We start from the raw sequence: 14,808 nt of genomic DNA on the forward strand, positions 1-14,808 counted from the left end.
AAAGATGACATGCATCCAAATGATGGATCTTGAGATTTAAATAAACGTGCATTAAGCTGGCATTTAAAATAGAGCAAGATACATTGATCAAATGAAAAACTTTATGTAACTTAAAATAGAGCAAGATACATTGATCAAATGAAAAACTTTATGTAACAAAAGTTGTAGATCTTGTTTCATAGAATCCAAAACAGTTGAGTTTTTATTTTTTTTTATTTGTATACGATTTTATATCGATTTTACAATTTCACTGTTTAATGCGCCCTGACGCCAGGACCTAAATGTAATTTTTTTACATTTAGGTCTTGTCGCCAACTGGATTGGCGACAGGACAGTCACCCATTTTTTAAAATTCCCCTATTTGGCATATATTTTTGAAATTTTGTTTTTTTAATATAAAAATAAAAAAAGGCTAAAAAATGATACTTTTTTAGCCAAAATGTTACTTTCGACGGCCCACTCGGTCAGTGCGGTAAGAAAGGCTAAAAAATTACTTGGAAGTCGCCGACGATGCCGGGAGGAAAAGGAAATGGAGGGCGGCTGAGCCCATCCTTCCCAGCGGGCGCGGGCGCAGGCGCCGGCGCCGGCGCGCGGCCATCTCATCTCCCTCCCCCTTCCCGCTCGCCGCTTCCTCTTCCCCCGCGCTCCGACCCCAGACACGGTCCTCACCGCTACCACCTCGCGCGCTCGCCTGCCTGCCGAGGTAATCCTGTACAGCTGCTCCCTCTGCTTTGGTTCCCTCCCGCGCGAACATATGCTTCCTGCCCCGTGGAACTTCCTTCAGACAAAAGGATACGTTTCCCATTTCAAAACGAAAAATTATATAATTCATGAATAATTCTTGATCTTTTGTCTTGGTATAATCTTTAGTTTTGATGGATCGTGGCCCAGTGCTTCGATCTAGGCAGGATCTAGTTACCTGGTTTGCGCGCTATAGGCTGCAATGGTGGAATTTCTGAGCCACATGCTCTGAAACTGAGATAGATGGCGTTTCAGATAACCAAACGCGCATGCTTTGTTAATTCCATTTTTTTCCCCTCGCCAACATTATTGCTTGGCTGCATTGGTCAGTTAGTGACTTTCTTAATTTCAATGTTTAGGCCAATCCAGTTTGTAGCGGTATTTGTTATTTTCTTCAGTATGCTCTGCGGCTCTGAGTTATGCTACTTTAGTGATACGAGAGGCCAAACTTTTAGGTATTGTTACTTCAGATTTCATTTGAGATGTTTGTACTCTGATTCCAAAAATGTCCGACGACCTAATGCCATGCTTAACATATGCTGCTTTCTGGAATTAATAGACATTATTCTTATACCACAAGCAGTGGCGAATCTAGTCTCAATATTTAGAGGGGGCTCATATCTACTATTTTCTTCTTCCTCCTCTTCTCTTCTTCTTCCTCCCCTCTTCTTCTTCATTGTTTCATGCCAAAATTGAAGGGGGGGCTTAGGGGGGTATCTATGGATCTTGGGGAGGTGGGGGGGGGGGGCTTAATCCCCCCTAGCCCCCCCTGTAGATCCGCCCCTGACCACAAGGCATAAGTGGTTCTCCTCATGGAAAAAGACCTGCTGATGGAAACTTTGATGCAGATTGGGCCTTGGTAATACGGAAGAAGTGGCCTAGTTGTAAAAGATAGCAATGGGGATATCCAAGGTGACAGGCATCGCTGCAACAGCTTTTCTTGTCACACTGTTAGTTTGTGCCAGATGGCCAGATGGGCATGAGAATTGTTGTGCTTCCTTTCCTGGCAACCAGTTTTGTTGCTTTCATTGTCACGATTGCATCCCATAATGCCATCAACCTACCTTGGATCTTGGGGAAGAACTCATTGGGAAAATTTCTGAGGAATGTTGAGTACTCTATCCTGCCTGTGATGAGTGAATTGTCAACTGTGCGGTGTGATCGTGCGCTTGGTCTTTGGATTGCAGGTACACGGGCGTCGAGTGTCGACGGAGAGTTTCCGTGGAGGAGCTCGGGCCGGGCGGCAGCTGTGGCGTCCACTCCTGGATCGAGGACGCAAGCGGTGACGGAAGGCGGGTTTCTTGGTTTGCGCCACAAAACAAAGGAGGCGGACGGCGGTTGAAGACGCCAAGTCGTGGAGGCACGGGCGTCGGTCTCGGGACTGACGGAGGCGACGGGCGTCGACGGCGTCTAGGGCCTCGCTGCGGGCGAGGAGGTGACGGGCGTCGGACGGCGTCTAGGGCCGTCAGAAGGCCGAGGCGGGAACGATGTCTAGGGCCACGACGTGGAGGCGGGAATCTTCCCGCGCGTAGAGTTTTGGCGGTTTTCTCAAAACCGGCCACCTACCCGGGTTTTGCGGACCCTCCAAAAACCGCGGACCGGATCTTTGTCCACACGGCGGCATCGCGGAGAAGACTTCGACTCGAAGAAAGAACCTCGGCCGTCAGATGAGTCCAATGTATCTTTTCCGGTTTTGCCCCTACGGGCTTTCTAGTGTCTAGTTAAGTTTAGGGGGATTTTAGTCTTTAGTCTAGAGAGTTAGAGGGGTTAAAAGAGAGAGGAGGGCAGCCAACTCCAGCAGTCCACGAGTTCCCGTTGCCCCCTTCTGTTTTCTTTTGTTCTTTTGGTTCCCCTTCCTTCCTCTCCTAGGGTTAGAGTTTTTGGATGGAGAATTGAACCTTGGATCCATGGGAAAGGAGGCCCTTCCCTCCTCTTGACCTCGGAGCGGTCAATTTTGATTCAATTCGCTGGCTCATTTTGGATTTGTTTGGTCCCTTTCTCTGTTCTTGTGCATGCAGCACTAGGCAAGCAGCGCCAGGCTCACGATGCTTGTGCGCGCGGCATCCCAGCAGCAGGTGGAGGCACTGGTGGGGAGCAGAGCGCTGGTGGGGAGCAGAGCGCGCAAGCCCAGGCAAGCAGCAGCAAAAGCAGCGGGCCAGGCCAGAAGGCAGCGCACGGAGGCACAGCAGCTCTGCAAGAGTTAGGCGTGCGTGGGAAATTGAAGCATAAAGTTTTTTTTGTTCTTTGCTTTGTGCGCTGGTTGTTTGATTCGTGTGCAGGGAAACGAATCGAGTGCGTGTGTAGGAAATCCCGGCTCTGATCGTGTACGTTCTTCATCAGCACAACTCTGCCCGTAAGGTGTTCGATGAATTGCTTCACCAGTCTTTTCTTTTTCTGTTGATTTTACTAGAATTTTTTTTGGTCCCTTTTGAGTAGCAAATCATGTTTTAGAGCTGCCTTCTAGTGTTAGTCGCTTAGCTCTTTGTCTAGATTTATTTTCCTGCTCTAGGTTTAATTAATTTTCTGCTTAATTAAAACCTGAAAAAGCAAAACAAATTTTAGTTTAGTTGTTCCTGTGTTAGCTAGATTTCTACCAGTATTTCTAGTTTTTGTTTTATCTATTCTCTAACCCCTTTGTTCGAGTTTCTGAGATATTTTGGCTTTCCGAACGCTTTGCTCTGATCTTCGTTTGCGTGGTTGAACTTGTGAGATTTTGTTCGAACTTTTCTCGATCGAGCTTCTGTTGTGTGTCAAGAGTATTCCTAGTGCCGATAGTCGTTCTGAGCTATGCGGTACTGATACTCTTCGTCCGAGGTGCATTGGGTGTAATCGGGTCTTTTCTCTTCGGTTTTTCAAATCGAATTTGAGGCTCCCATTCACCCCCCCTGTTCGCCTTTTTGGTCCTTCAATTTCCTCTTTGGTCAATTGTACTGTTTGGCCCTTTCTTGATGCTTGCTCGGGCATATGCAATGATTAAGAGATACATGAGGAAGGAGTCTGTGCATGACATGATCGTGGAAGGCCTATATCTGGGAGGATGGCCGTTTCTCGCGAAACATTTGCCCCCTGGAAGCCCATCTGTTATAGATTGCACTTGTGATTTGCCAAGAAGTTCCTTCATTCCAGCAGACGAGTATCTTTGTCTTGCAACTTGGGATACAAGAGCTCCAACACCATGCCAAATTGAACTTGCGCACGTTGGGCTTGTGAAAAGAGATCTAAGGGGAAACCGGTTTATGTCCACTGTGCATTTGGTTAGTAGTAATTTATCTCTTGCCATACACTTAACTTATGCAGAAAATTAATTTTGTGACTGCATCTTGGTGTTCTTTTTGTGTACATAATTGTATTTCCTTGTATATTAACTTTTATGTTTTTCTTTTGTGGTTGATACATTAGGCCAGGGAAGAAGTGCTTGCGTCGTGTGTGCAATTCTAGTAGCGTTGGGCATCGCTGAAACCTGGAAAGATGCTGAGAATATCATCCGTGAAAGACGAAAGATAAAAATGAATGCTCTTCATCGGAAAACCTTGGAAGGGTGGTCCAATCATCGAGTTTCTCAGAAAAAAGGGAAATTAACTGTTCTACTTTGTGATGTTAAAGCATGTTTAAAATATCATGAAACGGCACATTTGTTTAGTCCAGGGTAAGTATGCAACATTCTTGATTTCATATAATTCCATGCACACGGCAATCATTTGTACATGAGAACTATTGAGGTGTTAACTGAGTTATGGATGCTTGCTAGTTATATGTAGTATAGGACTTTTGTGGTTCACCCCATCTAGTCACAGCATACCGATGTCTCAGACTGCGGTGTACTACATATTCTTATTTATTTTGGAAGAAATTATCTCTATTTTCTAGCTTTAAAGATCACTTGAATTTATACCCAGGTTTGGGATGTATTATTTTTTTCGCCCACCTTGCTATTCAATTTTGAGGAGACATTATATTTAATACTTTCTTTATGTAACCAATCAGGTAGATACAGACAATGCTGCAGCATAAATGTAGTTCAGCTAGTGTATTAGCAAGTCGAATAAGTTACTACAGAGTGGATAAAGATATAGTCATTCAAATTTCAAATTACTAGGAAGCTCAACCTGAACCATCCAATTCAAATAGTCTGCTGGTGGCACAAGGTATTTAGTTCTGCAGTAAGGCAGTAACCAGTGATTGCCTGTAGTAATTGCAGAGTGAATTCTTTCATTATCTAGGAAGAGCTGTTTTGAGAATTCAGACTGGACAGAACCAAAAGAACAAACTCTACTGGACAAGTTCCTGCACATTCTCAGAAACACTGATTCCCCCAAAAAGAAAACTCCAGTAACAGTCCCTGTTCTGAAACCTCATTACCAATTATCTTCAGTGGCGCTCAGATATCTGCTGGCATCCAAAACTTCTCTTCCCAATCTTTTTTGCTCTTGCTCCTAAGCTGAAGGTTAGTTCTGCAGCATGTCTGATCAGAAGGCTGAAAATTGACTTTGGGATGGTTGTGCTGCAATGCTTATCTCTCCACAATTGCCTTCATCTGCCACCAGTATTCTGCAGGCAATACAGGCACCAGCAATAAAAAATAGAGCAGGGAAGCATCTTGAAAAAAAAATATGGTACAGCTATTCAGCTAATTCTTTGATTGTATAGAATCCAGCTAGTTGGCCAAACATCTAGAAAGAAAGAATATGCCATAGCATGGCCCTTTTTTTTAAGCGATTATGGACTTTATTTTTGGTTGCTTTCTGACTTTTGATTGCTGGTAGGAGCGTGGTCCATTCATGCTGATTTAGTAGGCATATCTTTTTTATTAATGTAGCATGCATGTACAGGAAGGGCGGGCCTGGTGCAGCGGTAGAGCCTACCGTCTGTAACCGGAAGGTCCCGGGTTCGAGCCCCAGCCTCTGCACATTTGTGTGGGTAAGGCTTGGGGCTTAAAGACAACCCTTCCCCAGACCCCGCACACCCCGCACAGTGCGGGAAGCCTACGGCACTGGGTACGCCCTTTAGCATGCATGTACAGAAACCATGGCTCACCCTTATATTAATGTGCATTTGAATTTGTCCAATGATTAGTGAATACCACCTTCAACAACTAGAGGTTGGGCACTCATTTATTAAATCAGATGAAGGTATGGATCAACGTAGGAACTGCATGATGCTTACTCTCGAGGTCGAGAAGCCCAGAGGGAGCTTAGGGCACGAAGACGGTTGTGATACTCGCCAATGGCCAAGAAACATCTAGCTGCTTGCCGAACTGTCAGAATCCGGTGCATCTGATGAAGGGTCTGCTGCCTCAAGTTATCAGCCTGGGAATGAAACATGTAGTTTTAGCACATGTTTCAGGAACATTAAGCTTGGCATCCTATTTTATGTAAGCACAAGTTCACAACTGATCAACAGACTTATGGTTACCTCATGTTGTTTATACTTATACAGATGCATTCCAAAAGAATATTGTTACATGGTTAGTTGACAAATCATTTCTTTCTACAATGCAGACACATCAGACATCATGATTCAGAAATGTTGAGGAGGTTTAAGGTGTTATCAGATGCATAAGGTTGCCATGAATACAGTATTGCTGTAAAAAATCACGTATTTCATTGCCCATCGACAAAGTTGAGTGAAATGAGTAACATATCAGGCATTTTGTAGTATATATGTTATTTCTGTAACACTGACAGTTGCATATCGATTGAGTTTCAAGATTTGATGAGAAACCATGACCTGTATCACAAACCCTTCAAGGTTTGCCAGCTTGCCGAGGGCAGCGGCCATTTGGCCCATGAAGCTCATGTTAGCGTCGTCAATCAGAGATCCACCGGCCATGGTGTCAGCTAGTGACTGATGCAGCTGCTCCAGGCCCTGGGAAAGAGCTTCCTCTGCCTGCTGTGATGATTGCTGAAGTTTGCATATGCCTACCAGTTGCTGCTCAGTCAGGGGATCTAGCTGGGGTAACAGTGTCTGAAGCCACATGGAAAAGTTTTTTTAGTGGGATAGAGAAAACCATGTTTGATCTTCATATTTAGCTTGAATCCAATTTTACTCTATTGATTTGATTGGTGAATGAACTAATTCACTGTAATATCTTACTTTCAGGTTGGCTTTGTGCTTGACCTGTGTGGCTGTGTCAGGTTCATTTGTAACAAAAGCACCCTTAAATCAGCTTAACTAGCAAGGTGGCCCGCGCTAATAGCGCGGGTAGCTAGTTTTTTATTTAATTCTTTAAAAATATTTACATTGACAGAAGAGATGTATTTTGTAATTTATTTACCTCTCGTTTGCTCTTGTTGAATATTATACTACTTGCAGCTTTCTATGCACATGAGTTCATATCAATCATCACTTTTTATGTTACTTTATTCTATATTATAGTTGCATATTTTAGTACTTAAACCTGCAAAATCTAAATTTGAGGATTGAATTCAATTTTGGATCACCTTGAATACGGAGCAAATTGTACATAATTGTATTCATATAAAGTTTTTTATAATTATGAAATATATTTATATGTATTTGATAGTTATGTTTGCCAACAATCTGTAACTTAGATGTTGGAGTTCGATTTGTATCTTGCAATATTTTGATTAATATTTAGCGAAAATATATCTAGTATAGTTGTTAGAGCATTTAAATAGCATCTAGCAGATCTAGACCTGACTCATCATCGGAGCGAAATAAAAATGATCATGGATTAGACAAAAAAAAGTTATGTTAAAAAATAAGTTGAGGCCTCCTGCTGGCTTTGGTAAATAAATGTTATGCAAAACTTATATATATGCGTGCTATGTTAATACATATATGTTTTAAATTTTTTATTTAATCGAACCTATTATTATTTTTCCCACTTTGGTTACTGCACAATTTATTTGTTTTTAGCCCATATGACTGCATATATATTGGTCTACTTTAGAGTTTTGTCATCTCGGTGATAGATAGTTCCATATATATCTTTGTTGTTGTTTCTAACTCTTTTCTTTATTTTTCATTTTCTCTAGCAATTTTTATTGATTTCTCTGTCTTCTATTTTGTTCCTCGGTATATTTGAAATCGATTAGTGTGTATCGCATCCGATGCATCTAATGGAGAAGTTTCCTGTTTAGTATTGTGCCTCAAGGTTTTTTTTTCTGAGCGAAGAGGAGCATCGACAACGTACATTTGTTTGAATCATTTGATTTTGTACTGTAGACAATCAACTTTGAGATAGATTAGCAGGGCTTCAAGCCTATATCTGTGGCTAAAATAATTTCAGTTGTGGCTTCTTTGATGGAGCAGCTTTTTTTATGGATATAGAGCTGTTTTGAAATCCGTTCGCGCTTCTTCTATTTTTTCATGAATATATGAAAGATGTCAAATGTCCAACATGACATGGCTATAATTTAATATTTTTCTCATTCTAATGATATTATTTATAGACTAAACCAATAAATTCACTTTTGTCCTATTCTTTTGCCCTCATTTTCTCATTTTTCCTGCCTTCTTTTTCTATTCTCCTTTTTCTACTTTCCTTACCCGTTCAATCTTGGTGCTTCTTTATCTTTTTCTCTTCTCTTTCTCTATACTTCTTTAGAGGTATCGATCACATTTGTGTTCCATGCCTAGTGTGTACTTATAGAAGATTAGATGGGGATAATAATGTTAATGATTATCTATGCTATTTGATTCCTCACATGACTAACTCCCTGATTTTTCCCATGCATCTATTTATATTGAGCTAATAATAGTCACATTTATTTGTAGGTTTCGGTGCTTTACCCTTTATCCCAGTGATTATTACTTGTATGGAACTATTTATATGCCCATAGAATCATAATTCTTCGTTTACCACCATCAGATTAGTTTGTATAACTAAAGTTGTTCAAGAATATACAATATTTATGATGATAATTCTTGTTTGGAGAAAGCATTGGTTCTTTAGCGGATATTTCTCTCACATTAATTCGTCTGCGTATTCTTTGGCCCACACTTACAATCATAAGGTGCCAATGGTCTTGCAATAGATTGCAATATGTGAAACTATGCTCATCATCATTATTTTTTCGTCCCTATCTTGACGTTTGGTTGCTCCAGAAGAAATGGATTGATTGAGTCCGGCAATGATTTTGAGTAGAATCCAGTGTGCTTCATGCAGCTGCATGTACTGCAGGACGTTCTTGAGACTCAAAAAGTTGTGATTCGGAATCTCGGACAAAGACTATGGTCGTGTCGTAGTGCAGGGCGTTCCAAAGATTTTCAAAGCAATTATCTCTTTCAATAGTACCAATACAATACAACTATGGTCGTGTTGTCACGCTTATGCTGCTGCCATTTTTTTTTGCATCTTTAAGGAAGGTTAATGCGAGACATAGATGGTAACATGAGTTTTTATGTCATGCGGACCCTGTATTTAACTTTAATTGGATACAGACACTTTTTGGTAGTTTAAAATATTGCATCTCATTAAATTGGACATGGACTCTTTTGTCCAATTTAGATCGTTAGATCTTCATTAAATCGAATGGTGTAAATCCTATACACAAATACTATTTAGATCTTCGTTAATTTGGAGTATTTATTAACTTTATTTGCCATGAAACTCAAACTTGGATTTTTATTATTGCATTTGATATTATTTATTTAACTATTTTTCTTCTTAATATGATTCATAATCACTACACACATCAACAATAATTTTTTTATTCTAGTTCTTGCATTTATCTATTTATTAATCATATTTGATGCCAATTTTTTTATACTTTTAATTTTTAATTTAGCTATTTGGCTAATAATAATTTTTTTGTCGTGTGCCAATGCTAATTTTTTTAATTTTATAATTCCGAATTTGCCTATTTAGTAATTGTATTCAACATGGACTCTTTGGTTAACTCCTAATTTTCTTATTTTTTTAATTCCAAATTAAGCTATATTTACTGATCGTATTTGGTATGTACTCTTTGTCATGTCCTTTTTTAATTTTTTAAATTCGAAATTAGCTATTTATTAATCGTATTTGACATCTCATCGCGTTTCTTTACTCCATCATCATCACGAAATCGTCCGTACATCCATCTTCGACATCCCTTCACGTCGGGGCAGTGCCACGACACCGGGGGCACATCGCGTCGGAGGCTCCCTCTGCCAGCCTGTTGCCTGCGACCACCGTGCTGCTAGCTACCAGTAGTTGCTAGGAATTCAAGTCAACATTATCTCTTTGCAAAGAGGTATTAACAGTCCAGATTAATTCTAAAACATATGTTTTTCCATCAAGCTCACGTATTACCCATGCCCCCCTCTTCTTCAATCGTACAGAATGCATAATCCGTTTGCAAAACTTTTAACAGGTACTAACAATATGACATACTAAAAAATTAGTCAACTGACAACAGTTGGACAGTCATAAAATAACGTAGGAATTTCTAGACCCTCTCGACGAACATGGTGGCTTGTTTTAACACTCCCTTAATATTATAATAGAATTTATACTTTTAATTTTAAATTTAGCTAATCAGCTAATATTAATTTTTATCTAGTGGTAATGCTATTTTTTTAATTTGATAATTCAGAATTTTCCTATTTAGTAATTGTATTCATCCTGGACTCTTTGATTAAGCCCTAATTTCCTTATTTTTTTTAATTCTGAATTAAACTATTTACTAATAGTATTCAGCATGGACTCTTTGCCATGTCTTAATTTTTCTTAATTTTTTAAATCCGAAATTAGCTATTTATTAATCGTATTTGATATGAACTCTTGAGTTAGTTTGAACCGTTAGATCTTCATAAAATCCAATGGTGCAAATTCTTCTCTTTTTTAGATTAATGTGGAAATTTTTAGACCCTCTCGGCAAACGTGGTGGCTTCTTTTAACACTCCTTTAATAATATAATAGATAATCTAGGAGAATAGTTGTGTATGCATGATGTAGGCAGTAAGATTTTGGATGCTTTAATAATCAGTTGTCAGACACAAAGTTTATACCTTGAGCAGATCAGAGGGCCTGAATCCACCCATCCAAAGAAAGCAACGCTCAGCAGGGGTCGTCCACACCCCCGTGATGATGTGGAACACGTCGGACTTGGCTGCCACGGCCTTGAGCTGGAAGAGCTCGTCATGGTGGGTCAGGGTGTCGTCGACGATGGCTCTGAGGTCTCCATCTGGCAAGTGCGCGTGCAGAGCTCCGTGCAGCTCGGCCATGCGCCGGCCATTTTCGTCGAGCCACCGCGCGTACTCCACGTCGAACATCCCGGCACCTGAACAAGGCCACCACTCGCCATTCAGACAATGAGACAAGTGGACCGATGGCACATGTTGATAATAAATGATAAAGAAAGAATATAGACAACAACTGAAGGGAACGTTGAGAAATGAGGATCAGATTAGGCACCTGAGCTGGTGTTTGCACCTGGGGCTCCACCAAGAAAGAGGCCCTAGACAGGAGTTCAGAACTTCAGATTTCATTGATTCACATGTTCAGTTAGTGGTCAGAAGGCAAAATACAGAGTTGTAAGCCTACCTGGGAACGGGCTCGCTGCATGTCCTGTTCCATCTGAGCAAGCTTCAGCTTGCTGCTCTCAAGCTGCTGAATATAAGCCTATGGCATATTGACAATTATTTAACTGTCAAGAACTTGGGAAAGTCACTGCTGAAAAATTTCAGTTTCCATGTAGCTGATGCTCACCTTCTTTCGCAGCCGGCTTTTGCGTGCAGCTTCGCGATTCTGAGCAAGCCTTCTTATTGTCTGCTGACACCAAGAGAGAAGATAACACTCATTTATATAGGATTCTCAAATAGTAGACACATCGTAAACTGGAGCACCCTGAGGATATGCACTGCTGTAAAAAAAAAGGTAATTGAAATAGCCAGATTGAGACCTTTGGATCAAGAGTCTTGCCAGTCTTTGGAGTGGAACTTGTAGACATGTTCTGTGTACCAAGTAGACACGAACAAGTCACAACATTTATTAATTTCTAAACGTGGGTAGAAATAGACAACAGGACTACATGAGTGAAATGGAATAACACAATTGCTGTTCATCTAGCTAGGTATGTCCATTGCCTAAACAGTATATATATATACATCTATATATACATATATATATACATATACACATATACATATACATATACATATATATATACATATATATGCACATATATATATATATACACACACACACATATATATATACATATATATATATACACACACACACACACCAGAATCACGACATTCCAGTTACATCAAGAAGAAATAAAAAAGCACTAGTGTACATTTGGTGGAAGCCATCCACTCTTACAACTGACAAAAATTGGTTTTGCTTTTTGTTCAAGTTGTTGTCACGCCCTAATTTGCAAAGTTTCTTTTGGTTGTGTGAATCATCCAGTTAATATACAATGTTTTTCTCACCAAATATATCTTGACAGTTGATCAATTGACCAGAAAGTACCTAAAGCGCCACTGACCCAAAGTTGCCATTATTTAAGCATCAGTTGGTGCATTTCTATTAAGGCACAAGTTTGGAAGCTATAGGCAATAATAATATTAAAAGAATGCTAACTTGTCCCCTTTTGCATCACCAATTGCAGTACATGATCTATCATGCACTAACCTAACATATCCTATACAGGACTTATCCACACCTACAACAAAAGATTGTTGATCTAGAAGAACTAGAATGGTTAGTTCTTCTTAGGCACATAGCTAGAATATATGACTAGTTCTTGTAGAAGATTTTAAACTTGTACTAGTCCGTCATCGTACAGGAAAGGTAAATCAAATTTAAAATTTTCGAATAGGTCATCAAATTCTCCATCTAATAATACTAGCCGTACACAAAACACTACTCCAGCAGTGCAACAAGCATTAGGGTTTAGGGAATTAGGGGAGCAAGTAGAAGCTCTTTCTTTTTCTTATTTCTCTAGGACCCTACGGGCTAAAAGATTCACCTAACATATGGGGATTGGCGATATTGGGAGCAGCAAGATGATGAATGCCCTGCAATAATGTGTTCCTCTACCAATAGGAGCATGAAGAAATGAAGCTAGCGGCATGAGCATCTTGGCAGTTGTGGCCTTGTGCGCTAGCCAGCGACATGACGCCAAGATAGGGAACATGATACACATTGCATTTCCATGATTAAGGATGAGAAGGAGAGATGGATGCAGAAGCAAAGAACACAGCCAAGAGCACAAATGCATTAAAAAAACCTGCGGAGATGCGGCCATGGGCATCAAAGAGAATTTTGTACCTTGTGCTGAATCTGCTGCTGTGAAACTTGATCAAACTGGCTTGCCATGTTTGCTGCTACTCCGAACTGGTCTGAGTGGTTGCTGTTGTTCCTTCTGCTGCTCTCCGAGTCGTCTGTGCTGTCTGCCATCAAATTGGAGCCCTCCGCAAAAGCAAAAAGAGGAGCAGTTGCAAACCTGTGTTCTTGCTGCACCATGATGTACAGATAACTCTACTTGTAGGTTGTAGCTAGTCCATAGTCCATACCTTGGGTGTGTGAGCAGACCTCATAGGCCAAGCTGGGAAGATGTCCAGTGTAGGAGGTGGCCTAGCTGTAGCCGTTGCAGCTGTAGCAGCAGCAGTGGGAAAGGCTGCAACAAGATATCATAGGGGAGGAGGAGATCAAGACATGCATCCAAAGTACTGTACCAGAGGTGAAACAGAAATATTTTCAAAAAAAAAAGAGAGAGGTGAAACTGAAAGGGATTACAAGGGAAGGAGAAGGAAGTGGGGGCCACTGTGGCAGTGAAAGTGAGCGGAGCTTATCTTTGAGCTTGTGCCTGCAGACTGCAGAAAGCCAGAACCCAGAAAGTTGGTAGTGTGGTACTGTTGTAGTACCATGGAGATCGACGAGAGAGAGAGAGAGAGGAATCACAATGTAGTCACACACTCTCCACCACACACAAGTAGCACAGCTGCACAACTGCCACCCCTGCTGCTCTTGCATGGTTGCTTTTGACTACAATGCCCTAACCTATTGCAAAAGTGCCTCACAAGGTTGTGTGTTTTTGGCCCTTGGTCCTTAGCCAGCCACAGAGAGAAACAGTTGTGTGTCTTCTTGGTTTTGGTCAGACCCAGAGAGAGAGAGAGCGAGAGAGAGAGAGTGGCGTACGCTTGGTGTCTCCATGATGAGCTGTGGAGGTGGTTGCAGCCTGTTGAGTTCTTCTGAGGGGGGCAACTTGATGCATGAGAGCCTCTTCAAGCTCTCCAAAATAGGTACCTCCTCCTTGGTCACTGCCAGGCATGTGATGAAACGTCAAGTTGTGACTATTAGAGGTGGGTATATAGAACAAAAATATTAGAGACAGTAATCATGACGAACTCTGGGGGGAAAAGACGACCAATATTACTAGATGATTGTATCCAGAGAAAAAGGAAGCGCAAAATTTGCATAGAACTTTAAAAACATGTGCAATGTGCTGCTGATATTCATCATTAATTTGCATAAATCGTGGTCGATTGACAAAAGACGAAAGATTTGTGCGTGTGTGTGAGAAGAGGGGGTGGGGGGGGGGGGGGTGATCGTCGTCTTACAAGAAGTTTGCAGGAGTAGAGTTGGCGATGGCACCTTGGAAGCCATAGCCAAGAAGAGAAGGATCCTGCCTTGAATGGCTAGTACTACTACTAGTCTCTCCCATCCCGTGAGGCACCAAGAACAACGCAAATCCTTGTGCTTCTTCAGGATTGACTAGCAAGTAGCGACCGGCCTGCTGGCTTCTATCTGCATCCAGAATGCAAAAAGAAAAAAAGAAAAAACAGCAAATCGGTTGTCCATGATGCTGAACAAGGGTACCTCAGAGAACGCATGCAAAGAAGGTCGAGTCAAAGAACATACCAGGATTCAGAGATCTACAGCAAAGCAAGAAACCAGGAGACACCGAAGTAACTTGGAGCCTTGGATGGAGGAGTTGGAGGCCAGGCAGTCTACCCTTTATGTTCTCAGTAGCTCTTGCTCACACGCAGCTTCTTGTTTGATATGACGACAACACTATAATAGTTTCAGCTTCTATAGGTGTGCCAATCCCACAGTTCAGAGGAAGATCTTGTCCTTATAGGCTGCCTTTATACTGTGATTTTGTTCTT

At 41.2% G+C, this 14,808-nt stretch overlaps 1 protein-coding gene and 1 pseudogene across 1 annotated transcript; one reads left to right on the top strand and one right to left on the bottom strand.

The window, feature by feature from the left end:
- The first annotated feature begins 710 nt into the window (after positions 1-710).
- LOC120696732 lies at positions 711-4,000 on the top strand (annotated as a pseudogene).
- An 830-nt stretch (positions 4,001-4,830) lies between these two features.
- Positions 4,831-14,808, bottom strand: LOC120696731 (transcription factor TGAL4-like). Its single transcript, XM_039979716.1, has 13 exons — positions 14,561-14,808; positions 14,260-14,446; positions 13,838-13,959; positions 13,213-13,316; positions 12,968-13,108; positions 11,592-11,642; positions 11,399-11,458; positions 11,234-11,311; positions 11,105-11,147; positions 10,699-10,970; positions 6,469-6,705; positions 5,905-6,047; positions 4,831-5,289 (listed from the first exon to the last, which is right to left on the bottom strand). The coding sequence occupies exons 2-13, from the start codon at positions 14,361-14,363 to the stop codon at positions 5,208-5,210; spliced, it is 1,437 nt and encodes a 478-aa protein (XP_039835650.1). The 5' UTR covers positions 14,364-14,446; positions 14,561-14,808; the 3' UTR covers positions 4,831-5,207.

Source organism: Panicum virgatum, chromosome 3K, assembly GCF_016808335.1.
Source record: "Panicum virgatum strain AP13 chromosome 3K, P.virgatum_v5, whole genome shotgun sequence".
Lineage (NCBI taxonomy): Eukaryota > Viridiplantae > Streptophyta > Magnoliopsida > Poales > Poaceae > Panicum > Panicum virgatum.